The sequence below is a fragment of the Crotalus tigris genome, unplaced genomic scaffold (genome assembly GCF_016545835.1).
Source record: "Crotalus tigris isolate CLP2741 ecotype Arizona unplaced genomic scaffold, ASM1654583v1 scf7180000017663.5292952, whole genome shotgun sequence".
In the NCBI taxonomy this organism is placed as follows: domain Eukaryota; kingdom Metazoa; phylum Chordata; class Lepidosauria; order Squamata; family Viperidae; genus Crotalus; species Crotalus tigris.
In genome coordinates, this window is record NW_024096550.1 from 1,685,840 (window position 1) to 1,704,265 (window position 18,426).

An 18,426-nucleotide genomic window follows, 5' to 3' on the forward strand; every position below is an offset into this window, starting at 1 on the left:
CTATCCATTTCACCTCAATCCAGTATTTTCTTGATTATTGCTTCATCCAATGGTGTTTTCTTATTTATACAATCCTTGCTGCTATTAATACATGTAATGTTAAATATTAACATTTTGTTTATCATTTTTTTTCTGGAATTATGCCTAATAAAAAGATTTTAGGTTTAAAATCTACATGTTTCCCTATCATCTTTTCTAACCAAGTATGTATTTTTGTCCAATTTTTTTTTTTTTGCTTTAACACATGTCTACCACAGGGTGATAATATGTACCAGGATTTTGATTACATTTTCAACATTTACTAGATATACGTTAAAACATTTTTGCTAATCTAACAGGTGGAAGATGTCATCTGTAGAACATTTTATATAGGTTTTCTTTATACGAATTTACCATTGTCAATTTATAGTTTCTTTCTCAAAGGTTTTGCTATTTCTCTAATTCTATACTATATCCAAAAAGTTTTGCCCATATTATCATTGTTTCTTCCATTTTCAGATTCGGTAAAAAATTATACAATTTTTAAATCAGTTTTTCATCAGAAGTCAACAACATGTAATCAAACATTGTCTGGTTTTTATAAAAAACGTATATTTTAACATCTTTATCATACTTCAGTTGCATTTGCAGTCAGGGCCACCATGATAAGTCAATACCCTGATCTTTTAACTCTTGTTTAGATTTTAATTTCCCATCTGCATTCAGAATATCCTTATATGTTAGAATTTTTTCAAATTTAATTAAATTTGAGTGAACGAATGCTTCCATCGTTCATAGCCGTCCTGGGTTTTTCGTATAGATTTTTAGTTTTATCTTTTCCCATACAAATAATAATGTGTTTCTTATATAGTGGTTTTGGAAATATCTATGGGTTTTATTCTTTTCATACCATAAAAATGAATGCCATCCAAATTGTAAGTCATGTCCTTCTAAATATAACAATCTTTTGTTTCTGAGGGTTATCCATTCTTTTAACCATGTTAAAGCGCGTGCTTGGTAGTGTAGGACCCAATCTAGTAGTCCAAATCCTTCATTTTCTTTAGCTTCTTGTAGCATTTTCAGTTTAATTTTGGCTTTCCTTCCTTGCCAAATAAAATTTAAAATCAGTGTATTCAAACCATCAAGAAACTTTTTCTCTATTTTTATAGGTACTATTTGAAATAAAAAAAGGAGTTTTGGTAAAATATTCATTTTCACAGTAGCTATTCTTTCTAACACTGATAGTTGTGAGTTTTTCCATTTTTCCATTTTTATTTGATTTAATAATTTTATACAATTATCTTCTTTTATCATTGCGCATCTTGCTATTAAGTATATTTCCAAATATTTAACTTTCTTAATTATTTGTAAGTTTATTTTTTCTAACAGTTGGGTTTTTTTTTTTTTTTTGCTTATCTGTAAGATTTTAAACTATAACTTTAGTTTTTTCTCTGTTTATTTTCAAGCCTACTATTTCTCCAAATTCTTCTATCCTTTTCAGTAGTTTAGAAGTTGTCTCCAGCAGTTCTTCTGAAAGGAATACAGGCCATCTGCAAATGCTTGTAGTTTATACAGTAGTGGGATTCAAATACCTGAACAACTGGTTCTATTATGTGATGCGGGCTTGGGCTTCTGATGCCTAGAACGGACTTCCGGAAGTGCTATCTATGCATTTCCAGTGGGCCGTTCTAGGCCTGGGAGGCCTCCTCCAGGCCTCTGTTGCCTAGAACAGACTTCCAGAAGTGGTATCCATACACTTCCAGTGGGCCATTCTAGGCCTGGGAGGCCTCCAAGGCCTAGACTGGACTTCCAGAAGCCAGCTGGTTCTCCGAATTCAGGTAAATTTAGCTACTGGTTCTCCCAAACTGGTGTGAGCTGACTGAATCCCACCACTGAGTTTATAGCTTTTATCTTTTATCTCTGTTTCTTTAATTTCCAGATCTTGTCTGATATTTCTGTTGAGAACTTCCAAAGTTAGTATAAATAGCAGTGGGGATAGTGGGCATCTTTGTCTTGTGCCTTTCTTTATACTAAAGTTCTCTGTATAGTCCCCATTGACAATTACTTTTGCTGTTTGTTTATCATACATTGTCTTAATGGTCTTTATAACTTTTCTCCAAAGTCCATACATTTTATTGTTGTATCATAAATTGCCAACTTACATTGTCAAAAGCTTTTTGAGCATCTAAGAAAATTAGTGCCATTTGTTTTCCTGGGTGCATTTCATAGTATTCCAATGTATCTAAAATAATCCTTAAGCTATTTTTTATTTGTCTTTTTGGTAAAAATCCATTTGGATCTGGATGAATAAATTCAATCAAAAATCTTTTCAGTCTCTCTGCTATTACTGAAGTGAAGATTTTGTAATCCAATTTAACAGTGATATTGGTCTATAATTTTTTATCTGTGTCAAATCTGAATTTTCTTTTGGTTTTAAAGTAATATTTGCTTTTGTTCATGTGTTAGGTAATTTAGCCTCTAGTAATACCTCATTACAAACTTCTTTTATTTGTGAGCTTAGTGCACAGGTCAGCAACCTGCAGCTCTGGAGCCACATATATATGTATGGAAAATTTGCATAAAAATACGACTCCTGGGCATGTCTATGGTACGAATAAAATACGAACACCAGGAGAATATAAATATAAAAATATACTTTACTAAAAGCTGCCAAGCTTTTGTTTGGAAACTCCAAACATCATCAGGGCTAAGGAGCCAGTAAGGTCTTTGGTTATTCGGGTTTTCTCCCACGTCAAATTGGAAGTGTCTTGGCAACTTTTCAACGAAGTCTCATTCGTCATCTTCAGGCTGGTGTTTTCAGCTTCATGCTTCTAGGAGCAATGTGTGATCATAGCTGTTTCTTCCTTTTAACTGCCAGTGGGGGTATGAACTGATTGGATGAGAGCTTGGCTGTGTTCTGGTTGGGTGGAGGCGTGTTCTGATTGGTTAGGAGCTTGGCTGTACTCTGATTGGCTGGGGGGTTGGCTGTGCTCTAATTGGTTGGGGGAGTATTCTGTTTGGATGGGGGCTTTGTTGTGCTCAGGTTAGTCTGAGTTGCAGGGGGATGTGAGATGGTGAGCTGCATTGCTATTGCTTGGCTTTGCATTCATGGTCATGCCTCATCTTCATGGTGGGTGTCAGTTTGCTTCATGTATGGATTGGAGAGGTTTAAAGTGGCTAATGATGCAGCTGTGGTCTGGCTTCTGGTTTGTGATCGTGCCTCATCATTGGTGTGGGCTTGGGCTTGCTTTTTGCGTGGACGTGTGGTGGTGACATCCTGTGTGGTTTTTGTGAGTGTGGGTCTGGTGTCATTCTCTCATCCAATCAGTTCATACCCCCACTGGCAATTAAAAGGAAGAAACAGCTACGATCACACATTGCTCCTAGAAGCACGAAGCCGAAAACACCAGCCTGAAGATGACGAATGAGACTTCGTTGAAAAGTCGCCAAGACACTTCCAATTTGATGTGGGAGAAAACCCGAATAACCAAAGACCTACATACAAACACCCATGAAAACCTCAGAAACAAATATTGTACCTCTATGGGGAGAATATCCACCATCTGACCAGGACCTATGAAAAATTCAAAGTCCAAAGAGCTTCCATTTTAAGTAATCTCACATTCCTACGCAACTGCCAAGACCAAAATTTAATCCCCATAGGTTTCCAATTGAAATTCCACTCCAACTCTGCAGCCACCAAACAGATCCTGAAAAGAACAGAACTAGCCCTAATCAGAAATGAACTTCACACAAAAAGATTCCTCCTAGACCGAATCAACAAAGATCTCCTCACACTCCACCTCAAACTCAGCAACAAGATCCACCCCACACTTTGGGACAAATCCAAACAACTCGCAGTCTGGAGAGCCAAAACATAGACCACCCTCAAGACAGACACACACACTCCAACAAACTCCGAAGACTACAAGAATGCCAGAAATAAATCCCTCCTCCCTCACAGCCACACAGGAAACAAACAGTGCATAACATCTCAGATACGATCCTCACCAAAGCCAAAGGTGTTTACAAGATACACTAAGCCAGGGGTAGGCAACCCAAAACACTCAAAGAGCCACTTGGACCCGTTTCCCACCAAAAACAAAACACTGGGAGCCGCAAAACAGTGCATAACATCTCAGATAGGATCCTCACCAAAGCCGAAACGAATGTCCTTTCCAAAGGATTCAACTTTGCTGTCGTTCCCAAACACATCCCCACTGAAACCATTATATGCGGAGTTGAAACCAGCCTGACCAAAATCAACCCTGACGACGCGAACAGAATCAGACTCGAAATTACCAACATCCTCTGCACCAGCAAGCCACCCAAAAGCAACTTACCCAAAGAGGAACAGATAGCACTACTTAACCTGAAAGAAGACACCAGCATAATAATCTTACTAGCAGACAAGGGCAATGCCATGGTGGTTATGAACACATCTGACTACCAAACCAAATTAATCAACCTACTCCAAGACTCTACATACAAACCCCTAAACACAGATCCCACCACCTACCTGGAAAAAAACACCAGATCCAAAATAAAAGCCTCCCCCATTAGTGAAGAGATCCAGCAAAGAATCATTCCCAGAGAGAAATCATCCAGATGCCCTAAGCTTTATGGTCTCCCCAAGATACACGAAGAAGGAACCCCATTTAGACCCATAGTCAGCTCCATAGGCTCACCTCTACAAAACCTAGCCAAATTTCTCACCAAACAACTACAGCCCAATGCAGAATCCATCACCTCACATGTAAAAAACTCATTCCATTTCTTAGAGATCATAAAGAAACAAAACTTACAGCCCAGCGACCTACTTGTGAGCTTCGATGTCATATCCCTCTTCACCCAAGTGCCAATTAAAGAAGTCTTGACAGCTATCCAAAACAAATATAACCCCCCCCCAAACACATCCTAGATCTGACCAACCAGTGCCTATCCAACATATACTTCATCTATAATGGCCAAAAATACAAACAAATAGAAGGAGCACCCATGGGATCACCCCTCTCACCTGTCATTGCAAACCTCTACATGGAACACTTTGAAACCCAAGCTCTAGAAAAATCTGATCACAAACCCAAACTCTGGCTCAGATACGTAGACGATACCTTCATAATCTGGCCACATGGGAAAGAAAAACTGGACAACTTCCTCACACACCTCAACAGCCTACACCACAAAATACAGTTCATCATGGAAACAGAAGCTAATAACCAACTTTCCTTCCTGGATGTCTTAGTCTACAAGAAACCCAATGGCTCCCTAGGACACACCATCTACCAGAAGAAAACACACACAAACCGCTATCTGCACGCTCTCTCACACCACCACCCAGCACAGATCAACTCCGTAGCCAGACACTCATCTCTAGAACAAAATGCTTAGCTGATGAGCAACACCTAAAAACTGAACTACACACTCTCACTAATGTACTTACATCCAATGGATTCCAAAGAAATAAGATTACCAAACTAATCCAAAAAGAAACCCCCACTAAAATCCAAGACAGAGAACAAGAAAACAGCAAAGCCCTCCTCCCTTACATAAAAGGCACCACAGACAGAATCAGCAAAATCCTCCACAAACAAACATCAAGACAGCATTCTGCACAAACAGAAAAATATCCACCATCCTAAGAAACCCCAAAGATAAAATTGAATTAGAAAATCAAGGAGTATACGAAATCCCATGCACCACTTGTCCCATCACATACATCGGATAAACCAACAGAAGAATAAGTGCACGCATTGAAGAACATAAGAACTCAGTCAAAAAAGAGGAACCAACTTCTTCCCTTGTCCAACACCATAAAATCACAGGACATGAAATTGACTTTAAAAAGGCCAGAACTATCACCAAAACTGAACACTTCAATAACAGAATAATCAGAGAAGCCATCGAGATAGAAAAACGCCCACACAGCATGAACAAACGAGATGATACCTCCCACCTACCAGCCATTTGGAAACCCGTCCTTATTGACAAACGAGTCCCTAACACAAAGAATGACACCAGACCCACACTCACAAAAACCACACAGGATATCACCACCACACATCCACACAAAAAGCAAACCCAAACCCACACCGATGATAAGGCACGACCACAAACCAGAAGCCAGACCACAGCTGCATCATTAGCCACTTTAAACCCCTCCAATCCATACATGAAGCAAACTGACACCCACCATGAAGATGAGGCATGACCACGAACACAAAGCCAAACAACAGCAACGCAGCTCACCATCTCATATCGCCCTGCAACTCAGACTAACCTGAGCACAACAAAGCCCCCATCCAAACAGAATACTCCCCCAACCAATCAGAGCACAGCCAACCCCCCAGCCAATCAGAGTACAGCCAAGCTCCTAACCAATCAGAACACACTTCCACCCAATCAGAACACAGCCAAGCTCTCATCCAATCAGTTCATACCCCCACTGGCAGTTAAAAGGAAGAAACAGCTATGATCACACATTGCTCCTAGAAGCATGAAGCCAAAAACACCAGCCTGAAGATGACAAATGAGACTTCGTCGAAACGTCGCCAAGACATGTCCAATTTGACATGGGAGAAAACCCGAATAACAAAAGTCCTACATACAAACACCCGCGAAAACCTCAGAAAACAAATATGTATATATATGTATATATACGTGTAATAAAGGTAAAAAAGGATATATGCAGTGTTATCTTCATTTTAGATATCAAAAGGGTTTTGCGGCTCCCAGTGTTTTGTTTTTGGTGGGAAACGGGTCCAAGTGGCTCTTTGAGTGTTTTGGGTTGCCTACCCCTGGCTTAGTGTATCTTGTAAACATTTGTAGAACTCTGTCCGGTCCCGGGGTTTTATCATTTTTTTGTTTCTTTATAGCTTCCATCATTCCCATCATTGTAATTCTTTCATTTAGTATATTTTTAAAGTTCTCTGGAATTTTGGGTAGATTAGCATTTTCTAGATATTGTACTATTTCCAGAGAAATTTCTTCTGTATTATATAATTTTTGATAAAATTTTTTAACTATTTTTTATTGCATCATTTTGAAATTGTAAACCACACTTCTCATCTTGCAATTTATTTATCAGTTTCTTCTCTCTTTTTTTTTCAGTTTATAAGCCAGCCATCTTCCCGGCTTATTTGCATTTTCAAAAAAGTTTTGTTTTGCCCTTTTAATTTGTTGAGCCAATTTCTCTGACTCTGTTAAGTTTAGTTTATGTTTTATTATCTCCATTTGTCTTCTCACAGCTTTCTTTTGTGGATATATTTGTAATTCTAACTCCAGTTTCTTAAATTCTTACCTTAATATTGTAGATTGTTGTTTTTTTTCTTTGTTCTTTTTAGCCATATATGTTATAGCTAATCCTCTAAAATATGCTTTGGCTGTATCCCATACATTCTGGTTTGATGTCTCTTTTTTATTTTCTTTAAAAAAAAGAATTCTATTTCCTTTAATGCTTTAATTCTACAAATTGTTTCTCTTTTAACAGGGATTGATTCAAAGTCCATCTTGATTTCTTCTTTACTCCTCTCCAAGTCAGCTTTATCAGATTGTGGTCCGCTCAGATATTAGATTCTATCTCAATCTCATGTATGTTAGTTCTTAATTCAGGGGACATCCATATCACAATCAATTCTGGACCAAGAATAAAATGTGTACTGGGTCTTTTTTGGTTTTATTTCTCTCCAAGTATCCTATATACAGATTTCTTCTGTCATTCTAAAGAACAGCTTAGGCAGAATCTTTCTATATAAAGCTACTCCTCTTTTCTTTTGATTTGCTGATGTAGGTAGGAAAGAGATTGTTTTCAACTAGATGCTGTTGGACTGCATCAGCTACCAGACCAGTTAGCAATTTGAAAGTTGTTGTGGTTTTGGGATCTGTAGGGAAGCAGCACCTCAACAGGCTACATGACAGTTTTGCTTTTTACTCTTGATGAACAAAGTGTCCTAAAGTCTTTTGCAAGTATGTACAATGGATTAGTTTTCTGAAGGGGAGAAGAATAAGATGCTAGACCAGGGGTAGGCAACCCAAAACACTCAAAGAGCCACTTGGACCCGTTTCCCACCAAAAACAAAACACAGGGAGCCGCAAAACCATTTTGATATCTAAAATGAAGATAACACTGCATATATCCTTTTTTACCTTTATTATAGGTGTGTGTGTGTGTGTGTGTGTGTGTGTGTGTGTACACATACACACACACATTAAAAATAAAAGTAAAAATATGACTCTTGGGAATATCCATACTATTAAAACAATGATAAAGAGACTGCTTTAAGAGAATAAAATTACATACATACACAGGTAAAAAAAAGGATATATGCAGTGTTATCTTCATTTTAGATGTCAAAAGGGTCTCTCTCTCTCTGTTTCTCTCCCTCCCTCCCTCTCTATCTGCCCTTGGTCTGCCACTCCTCTTCCCCCCCCTCTCTCTCTCCCTCCCTCCCCCCCTCTCTCTCTTTCACTCTCTCTCTTTCTCCCCCCCTCCTATCTGCTGCTCACCTGGCAAGCTTCAAGCTGTTCTCCAACAAGCTGGGGGTAGGCAACCTCGTCTCTTTTATGACTCATGGACTTCAACTCCCAGAATTCCTGAGTCAGCCTAGCTGGGCTAGCTAGCTCTCTCCTGCCCTTCCTGCTTCCTGCTTCCTGCAGAGACGCAGCAAAGGGAGGAGCTCCGCCCAGTAAGCTTTTCAGCTCCTCGGAGAATACTGTGAGTGCACTCTCTTTTACACACACAGACACACACAGACACACACACACACACACAGACACACACACACACACACACACACACACACAGAGAGAGAGAGAGAGAGAGAGAGAGAGAGAGAGAGAGAAGCAGGGAAGCGCAATTGCCTCTCTCTGTCTCTGTCTCTCTCTACAAAGGCAGAGGAGGCTGGGAGCCACAGGGGAAGGCTCAAAGAGCCGCATGCGGCTCCGGAGCCGCAGGTTGCCGACCTGTGTGTTAGACCATTTGAACTTTGAAGGACATAATTTTAGAATAGCATTTTGAAAGCAAATTTGGAATATGCAAATTTGAAAGGACAAAGCAAATTCAAATACATTGAAAATTGATTTGAATTGTTTTATTTACAGGTTACATTGGGCAGAAAAGAAATTTGCTTGCTGCCTAATAACATAACAAGAATATTGGCCACTAAGTTTTGTGACATGGCTTTATGGAGAAAAACATGTGCGAATATTGTATTGTCCGGTGGTGGAATTAGTGAAAACAATGTAAATATGGTATGTTTATTACACATTTTAAAACAAACTACTTTATTTCAGAGGGAGACATAAATGTACCAATTAAATGAAAATGACTTTTTAAAAAAATATTCTTCCTCAGAATCGTCTGGATGTCATTGTATCACATTTATTTGGATGTACATCAGCAAAAACTCTTTTACATTGGAAACAGGTAAAAAGTCTGAAATGTGAAACCAAAAATGTGAATTTTACTCACTTGGAATAGGAAATGCCGTCTTTGATCTCTTTTTTCATAATAAATGTTTTTTTCCCAAATAAAATAAAAATATAAATTTCTCATTAATTGCAAAACTAATTTTTGCTCATTCTCTCCATTAGCCTTCCTAAATATATTTATTTATACTGTTATTTATAGAGCCTACACTCAAAAGGACTAGGGCAGTTGGCAGGACAAATAACAATTAAAAACTATCAGCTAATTTAATCTAATCCCTGGGACAGTCCAAGAATTTGCAAGCATTTAAATGCTCCCTATCTTATGAAACAGGGTATTCTGAAGGGCAGGGTCCTAATTGAGAAAACATGTGGGCAAACCTCCATTGTCCCCCACTGAGTAGGGATGCTTATTTTCCAAGGGTTCACATGAATTTGGAGTTGGCAAATCAGCTAGCAAAGTAGCACCCACAACACAAGTATTACTCCACTAAATGTATTTACTCTAGTGATTAAACAAGCCACTATATTTTGAATCAGTTGAAACTTTTCAGTTATCTTCAAAGGCAAAGTAAATTCCATAGTCTGTCAGGGTTCCAAGCGTCAGTCCCCAAAATCAGGAAAAACACATGTTGATTCTTCCAAGCAGAGTTCTTTATTGTTCTATGCTTATAGATAGAATCTTGCCATACCAAAGAACCCTACTTACTATTTGCATCTAGCATATACTTTGAAAACTATTAGGGAGGACTTCTTCATCCTTCTTCCCTCTCAGAAAATATCTGGACCAAGCTGCTACTTATTCTTCTGGAATGCACTCCCTCTCTCCTCGGAATCCAGCTTACTATATGCTTACTATACTGCCCATCAAGGCAGTGAATCATTATTACCAGTAAATCTGAGTTCATCTATTGGCACACCAGACAAAGCTGGGCAACAGTCCTCCGGTAATTGCTCCACTTATTATTTGTGATAGAACATTATCCAGATTTTCAGAAGGGAGGGAATGTATTTCAGATGAGCAAAAGACAGAACAGGTTGCGAGGGAGAAAGATAATCATTTATTTATTTATTTATTTCTAAAATTTATATGCCGCCCAATCCCAAGGGACTCAGGGCGGCGTACAAAATTAAAACAATAATCTGACAATAAAACAATAAAATAAATACATTCATACAGCGTGTCCGATCATATCCCCCCCCCTGGGGACATCAGCTCCAGGCCTGCTGGAACAGGAGAGTTTTAATGGCTTTCTTAAAGGCCGGCAGGGTGGGAGTAGTTCGAACCTTGGGGGGAAGTTGATTCCAGCAGGTCGGAGCCACCACAGAAAAGGCCCTTCCCTGAGGGCCCGCCAGCTGACATTGTCTGGCCGACGGGACCTGAAGGAGGCCCAATCTATGGGACCTCACCGGTCTCTGGGAACTGTGCGGCAGTATGCGGTCCTGTAAGTAACCTGGCCCTATGCCATGAAGGGCTTTAAAGGTGATAACCAACACCCTGAATTGCATCCAGAGACCCACAGGAAGCCAGTACAGCTCGCGGAGGATAGGTGACACGTGGGCGTACCTTGGCGCGCCCACAATCGCTCTCGCGGCTGCATTCTGAACCAACTGCAGCCCCCGAACGCTCTTCAAGGGTAGCCCCATGTAGAGCGCGTTACAGTAATCCAGTCTTGAGGTGACAAGGGCATGAGTGACCGTGAGTAAAGCCTCCCGGTCCAAATAAGGCCGCAACTGGTGCACCAGGCGAACCTGGGCAAAGGTCCCCCTGGCCACAGCCGATAGATGTTGTTCCAAATTTAGCTGTGAGTCCAGGAGGATACCCAAGTTGCGTGCCTGCACTGAGGGAGGTAAATTTGCCCCTCCCCAGGACTAATGATGGACCCTCCAGTTGACCTTTGGGAGGCAAGACCCAGAGCCACTCGGTCTTGTCAGGGCTGAGTCTAAGCCTGTTCACCCCCATCCAGACCCTCACATCTTCCAGGCACCGGCACATCACGTCGACTGCTTCACTGAAAGGACACGGGGTGGAGATATACAATTGGGTATCATCCGCGTACTATGATACCTCACCCCGTGTCGCCGAATGATCTCACCCAGAGGTTTCATGTAGCTATAAAGCTATAAAGCTTTATAGCTATAAAGCTAAAATTGGCTGCATTGTGACAAGTTTAAGAAAATCATGCCCTTGAGAAATGAGATATTAGTAGTGTGGGCTTTTTTTTATTAGGGAACTTAAAATTCCAATCTATCAAAAACACCAGGTTAGGAAAGTTATTTTGTTCCAGAATTACTTCCCCCCCTTCTATTCTGTGTAGCTTTGTTCTAACTTATTCTAAGGGATTATATAAATAGTTTTAATGGGAAGCTTTAGAAAATTGCATCATTTTTTTAAAAAAAATTAAAAATAATTTACAAAAGTGGTTTTAGATATTTTTCTGTTGTCTTTTTCAGGTTTATGAAACTGGGCAGTTTAAAGAATTTGATTATGGTTCTAAGAATATGGAAAAATACAATCAGGTAGATGAAGATTTTTTTTTAAATGAAAGTATATTGCAGATAAATAAGAATGAAGATTAAGCGGATACAAAGTTGTAATTTTTTTTACATAATACCATTATATTTAACACATCATCCTGGATTCATCTGAATTTTATTTTGATTAAAGGCAGGAGTGTCCATCTTTGTATCAATGAAATGCTGTTCTATCAAGTATAAGCAATATCTACTCAGACATAGATCTGAGGAAATTAAAAAAAAATGTCTAATCCTATAGTAGTTCTTGCACATTTGACTGAGACCAGTGACAGTACTTCTAGTCAGTGATGGGATTCACCAGTTCATACCACTTCGGCAGAACCAGTAGCTAATTTTTTGTTACCCAGGCCCAAAATGGCATCTGGAAGCGGCATCCACACAGAGAACCATTTGTTTACATATTTGAATCCCATCACTGTTTCTAGTGTACAAGGTACTAAGTCTCTCTTAAATTACATGAAAAGTTATTTTAGGACCAATTAGCAGGAATTAATTAAGAGAATTAGAGATAATGAGTTGAAGCTTACTGTGCTAATAATATTAAAAGGATTATTTTCAGATTTTTATGGGGTTATGGTTGAATAGGGTGAAGGTAGAAAGGCATGTAGGTAGATTGCTCAAAAATAGAAGATCTGTTATCTGGAATAGTGATAACCACATAGCATGAGATGGATAACAAAAGTGCATTATATTAACAACCATCCCAAAAGATAAGTCAGTGTCCTTAGAGCTATCCTAAGACTAGACTCTGGGAAGTAGGAAAGCTAAATGATTCAAAACACCAGGTTACATACAACAATATTACAATACTAGCAATATTTAGTTGTAAAGAGATTTAATAAAATTTTTATCTTCTCTTTAGATGAGCCCTCCCTTTTATGATATAAGAAGCATGAATATCCCAACCATCATGTGGAGTGGTGAAAAAGATAAAATTTCTACACTAAAGGATACCGAACTACTTCTCCCTCTTCTTAGTAATCTGATCTCCTACAAAATAATTCCTCATTGGAAGCATTATGATTATCTTTTTGGGCTTGATGCACGTCAAAAATTGTATGATGAGCTTGTTGACATAATTCAGAATTTCCCATAACCTGGGGATCATCTAATAAGTCAGCAGCAAACATGGCACTCCAAAATGTTTCTTTAACAGACAAAATGCATGCTTCACTAAAGCAGAATTGTCTAATTCTTTTATTTGGTTATTTTTTTAAAAGATACCTTTTAGAAAAGTTAATGTAGATGCCTTGAAACAATGCAACCTGGGGATTCTAAACTTTGGGAAGACTCACAGGGTAAAGTGTAATAAGAGAAAGATGATGTCAAACTCTAAGAGCTGAATGAAGATTCTCACAATTTAACAGACTTTCCCTTCTTCTAGTTTCAATTGCAAAAAGCAGTGTTCAGGAAGGACGTGTTAAAAAAACAACAACCTCAAAATGGTAGCTGTGAAAAGATGACCTAAGCTTTGCCTTTCATTGTACATGTCTTAGCCTTGCATGCATTTCTAAAGGGACTGGGTGTTGTGTCCTGAGCCTGCAAAAGCAGGCTTGGGACATTGCATTGGTCCCGGGCATTCCAAAAGCTGCCCAGGACCAGACAAAGCGGTGCCAGCCTTGTGCACATGCGCAAGGTGCGAAAATGCTCTGTTCCTATTGGTTGACGTTGTCCGGGTTTCTGGCCATGTAAAAAGGCCTGTGTGCCTTTTGATTTTGCTTAGTTATTGTAGAAGGTGAATAAAGCGTTTGTTCAGCATTGCCATGTGTCTTCATTATTTGCATGTGAACAAAGTACACAACACTGGCGACGAAGGTGAGATGCTTTGCAAGCTGGAACAAAAGAGTTGAGGACTTACCCAGGAAATCCTGAAGAAGGGAAGACGGCATCTGAATCAGCATCCCAGCCTGCCAGTACAGCATCGCTGGAGGTTGAGCTTGGCTAAAGGACCCTTTCCCCAAACAGCAGCTTGTGGAGGAAGTGAGTGGTGAAGGTCGTAAAGCTTACGATGTCGAAGATTGGCCGCTTGACTGATTTCGATGTCTCTCACACAGAGAGATGGAATTCCTATGTAGCACGGGTGGAGAATTACTTCTGAGTAAATCAGATTAGAAGAGATGGCCTGAAGGCAGCAACTCTTTTGTGTGTCTGTGGACAAGAAGCTTTTGACATCGCAGAAAATCTGGTGGCCCCTGCACCTATGGAGTCAGTAACATATGCTGACTTGAAGAAAATGTTGAAGGAACATTTCTAGCCAAAGTTATCCGTCATTGCTTGGAGGCACATGTTCGAGCAGAGAGACCAGAGGCCAGATGAATCTGCTGAGGACTTTATTGTGGCCTTAAGGCAAGCAGCCAGACCTTGTGAGTTCAAGGATCTGGAAGAGAGGCTGCGAGATCGTTTTGTCTGTGGCTTAAGGAGCAGAGACTTACAACAAAAATTTTTTGCAAAAGAAGATATCTCCTTCCAAGATGCGTTGCGAGAGGTGGCAGCTGAGGAAGCAGCAGGTGGAGCTGTGAAGGCCTTGCTCCTCGCCAGGAATCCTCCAGACACAGCTACAGTCCATCAAGAGGAAGCTCAAGAAGGATCAGAAGAGTATCCTGAAGAGAAGGTCGACAGACTTCATGAACCAACTGAGAGGAGGTAGAAGGGACGTCTGGTCAAGGCCCCAGCATCTCTTCAATGCTTTGGGTGCGGAGGACGCCACAAGCAAGCTGACTGCAGGTTTCGCTCCGCCATTTGTAGGGTGTGTAGCAGGCAGGGCCACATTGCATCCATCTGTTTGGGTCACCAGAAGGTTCAACCTCGGGAAGAATTGCTTTGGAAAGGTACCAGGGTCCCCAGCCAAAACAGGGTGGGTTTCTGCACATCACGCAGGAGCATTCTAAGAACAGGGACGCACAAGCCCCTTAAGAAGAAACTTTCCATTAATATAAAGTTGCAAGGGATTCCCTTACTGATGGAGTTGGACACTGTCCGCTCTTTCCATTATTTCAATTAATACCTTTAAAAAGATTTGCAGCAGTAGTGGCCTTTGAGTTAAACTCAGGCCATCAAATCTAATATTTACTGATTTTCAAAATTCTATGTGTGTGTTAAGGGGGAGGCCATTCTTAGGGTACAGGATAAGGATTTTGAAGGTTCCCTAGATGTGGTGGTTGTTGGGAGTGAACGTACGAGTCTTATTGGACTCGATTAGTTTGAGGCTCTGGGAATCCAGGTAACTGGGCTGCACAGCTTGCAAATGCTGGGCCTTGCAGAGATTTGCAAAAAGTTTGCAGATGTGTTTAGTTCAGAGCTAGGGCCTCCCATTTCGCTACAGTTAGACCTGTTAGACACAAAAATAGTCACAAATTGAAATCCACTCTGAGTTACAAATAGAAAGGAAGTTTATTAGACTTCACATCCAAGTCTAAAAAAAATAACTGTTTGCAAAGCGTGGTGGATTCAGGAAGGCAATGCAATGTAGCCAAGCACTGAACCACACCCCAAATTCCAAAATCACATATTATTATACATCCTATCGCGACGCCCCATTCCCTCCCCCATGGCCCCATTGGCTTAGGCTTTGGAGGTTACAATCTATCAGAAGCGCCTAAACAGAATACATTATCTCTGCCCCTGTTTGCTTACATTATACTAATAAGATCCCTCCCCTACTATCCTGTTTACTCAGACCATATATGTACATGCTTATCACTTCTAAAAGAGAGATGTCTCCCATCTTCTACACCTGTTAGATCCAGTAGGGGTACCAGGTACCAACAGGTACTTAAAAACAATTCCTAGATGGTGACTCACACTGGGCCCCATGGTAACTCCTATTCTCCCCCCTTCCTCCATCTGAGGCTTGTATGTTCCCTATATACTCAAAGCATCTACTCAGGCAATTGATTATACAATAATAATTATAAAATATAAAATATGATTACACGAGGATAATACTAAAAGTATATATTTTTATTTTTAAATATTCTCACTACTTCCAGTTTTTTCCACAGACCCAACCATCACACCCATCAGGGTTAAGCCTAGGAGGGTACCTTTTGCCCTCAAAGGTAAGATTGATGCTGAGCTGGACAAATGCTCCAGCAGGGCATTCTAAAACCTGTGGATTCTAGTCCATGGGAAACCCCCATAGTAACGCCTCTAAAGGCTAATAGGGACATACATATATGTGCAGACTATAAATGTACACTGAATAAGGCGCTGCAACAGCATGCTTATCCAGTGCCTGTGGTAAGTCACATTCTGGCCTCCCTCAAGGGGGGGGGGCATTTTTGCGAAGCTTGACCTGGCACAGGCCTATTAACAGCTACCTGTTGATGAGGCAGCTGCAGAGGCCCAGACTATTGTAACTTACAGGGGGGCCTTCAAGGTCAAGAGACTGCAATTTGGGGTAAATGTAGCCTCTGGCATATTCCAAAGTGTCATGGAGAGCACACTTCAAGGGGCCTATCCCTACTGGGGCCTGTCCCTACTTCGATGACGTCCTCATTGCTGGGGAGTCATCTCAAAATTTAGCAGAAAGATTAAGGGCTGTCTTTCTTCATTTTCGAAAAGCAGGCCTTAAACTAAAGAAGGATAAATGTAAGACAGGAGTCATTTCTACTGACTTCTTACGATTCAGGATTGATGCCAAAGGCATTCACCCTGATGAAACTAAATTGCAAGCTATCCAGCAGGCCCCAAGCCCTAACTCTAAGAGTGAGCTGTAAGCCGTCTTGGGGCTATTAAATATTTACCATGCATTCCTACCACATAAACTGCAGTGGCAGAGCCATTATACAGGCTCTTAGACATGCAGGCTCCTTGGCAGTGGACTAAAGTCCATGACAAGAGTTTAAATGAGGTTAAGGCCTTGCTCACTTCTAATACTGTTTTAGCACATTTCAATGAGCAACTGCCTGCTTGCATCGCATGCGATGCATCTCCTTATGGGGTGGGAGCTGTACTGAGCCATCTGAAGGCTGATGGGACACAGGTCCCTGTGGCCTATTATTCAAGGACTCTGCAGAGCGAAATTACGCTCAAATTGACAGAGAAGCCTTGGCCATAGTGGCTGGCATTAAGAAATTTCATGATTTCTTATATGGCTGCCATTTCACGGTCTATACTGACCATAAGCCTCTATTGGGTTTGTTTACCACTAACAAACAGACCCCACATATCATTTCTTCTCGTATGCTGAGATGGTCCATTTTCCTGTCAGCATATGACTACATTTTAGCTCACAAACCTGGAAAAGAAATGGGTCATGCAAATGGCCTGAGCAGATTACATCTGAACCAACTAGAGTCAGATCCTACTCCAGCCATTAATATTCTGTCCATTCAGGAGTTCCCTGAGTCTCCCCTGAATGCTAGGGACGTGGCTGCAGAAACTGCCACTGATCACACGCTTCATGTGTGCTGACATGGGTGTTTTCAGAATGGTCTGACAAGTGCCCAGATACTGAGCTCCAAAGCTTCTGGCACAAGAAGCATGAGTTTTCCACTTTCAAGGGTTGCCTGTTATGGGGTAGCAGGGTAGTGATCCCAGCCTCATTGAGGTCTAGAATATTGACTTCTCTGCATTAGGGACATCCTGGTATAGTCAGGATGAAAGCGCTTGCACGCAGCCATCTTTGGTGGCCTGGGCTCGATAAAGCCATTGAGGCCCAGGTGCACGGGTGCCAATTTTGCCAACAGTCATGGCCTGAAATGCCTCAGGCCCCAGTACATAGGTGGGAGGAAACTCAAACCCCATGGTCTAGGGTGCATATAGATTATGCTGGGCCCTTTCAGGGGCAATTCTTCCTGGTTATTGTTGATAGCCATTCCAAATGGCTAGAGGTTGTTCCTGTTTCCTCCACTACTGCTTCCAGGACCATCCAGGTGTTGAGAAGAATTTTTGCATCACATAGTCTTCCAGATGTGCTGGTTTCAGATAATGGCCCTCAATTTACCTCTTCTAAGTTCCAGGCTTTTCTTCAGGCCAACGTGATCCGGCATGCACCATCAGCTCCCTTCCATCCATCCTCCAACGGACAAGCAGAGAGAATGGTGTGCACCACCAAAGATGCCCTCAAGAAACTGACTTACGGTAACTGGCATCACAGGTTAGCAGATTTCCTTCTTGCACACTGCACCACACCATGTACAACCACAGGGAAGAGCCCTGCTGAACTCCGCTGGGGTCGCCGCCTCATTACTAAACTGGACAGGATGCACCCTGACTGGGTGGCTTCACAGGTGTCACAACTGCGGGCACCTAGGAGACTCCAGGTGGGCGAACTGGTTTGGGCAAGAAACTATGGGCCTGGACATCTCTGGGTCACAGCTTTGGTCTGCAAGGTCTCTCGGCTGTTGTGATACAAAGTTGCCTTGGGTGACGGCCGCGTTCTTCGCAAACACATATACCAACTGCGTTGGAGACTGGACTGGGAGGGAGGACCATAATATGCATTCTAGGTCACAGGTTCCCAGGCCTAACAGGCTCTCA

The 18,426-nt window shown here is 41.1% G+C and overlaps 1 protein-coding gene across 5 annotated transcripts in view; it reads left to right on the forward strand.

Moving 5' to 3' along the window:
• LOC120304878 (lipase member M-like) overlaps positions 1-13,703 on the forward strand; it is a 46,250-nt gene extending 32,547 nt beyond the window's left edge. For all 5 annotated transcript variants that reach the window (XM_039335914.1, XM_039335913.1, XM_039335915.1 and 2 more), the window contains 4 exons: positions 9,079-9,228; positions 9,332-9,403; positions 11,860-11,925; positions 12,806-13,703. In XM_039335914.1, the coding sequence (XP_039191848.1) occupies positions 9,079-9,228; positions 9,332-9,403; positions 11,860-11,925; positions 12,806-13,039 (522 nt within the window). In that variant the 3' untranslated portion in view covers positions 13,040-13,703. The remainder of the gene's footprint in view (positions 1-9,078; positions 9,229-9,331; positions 9,404-11,859; positions 11,926-12,805) is intronic.
• Positions 13,704-18,426: the final 4,723 nt, after the last annotated feature.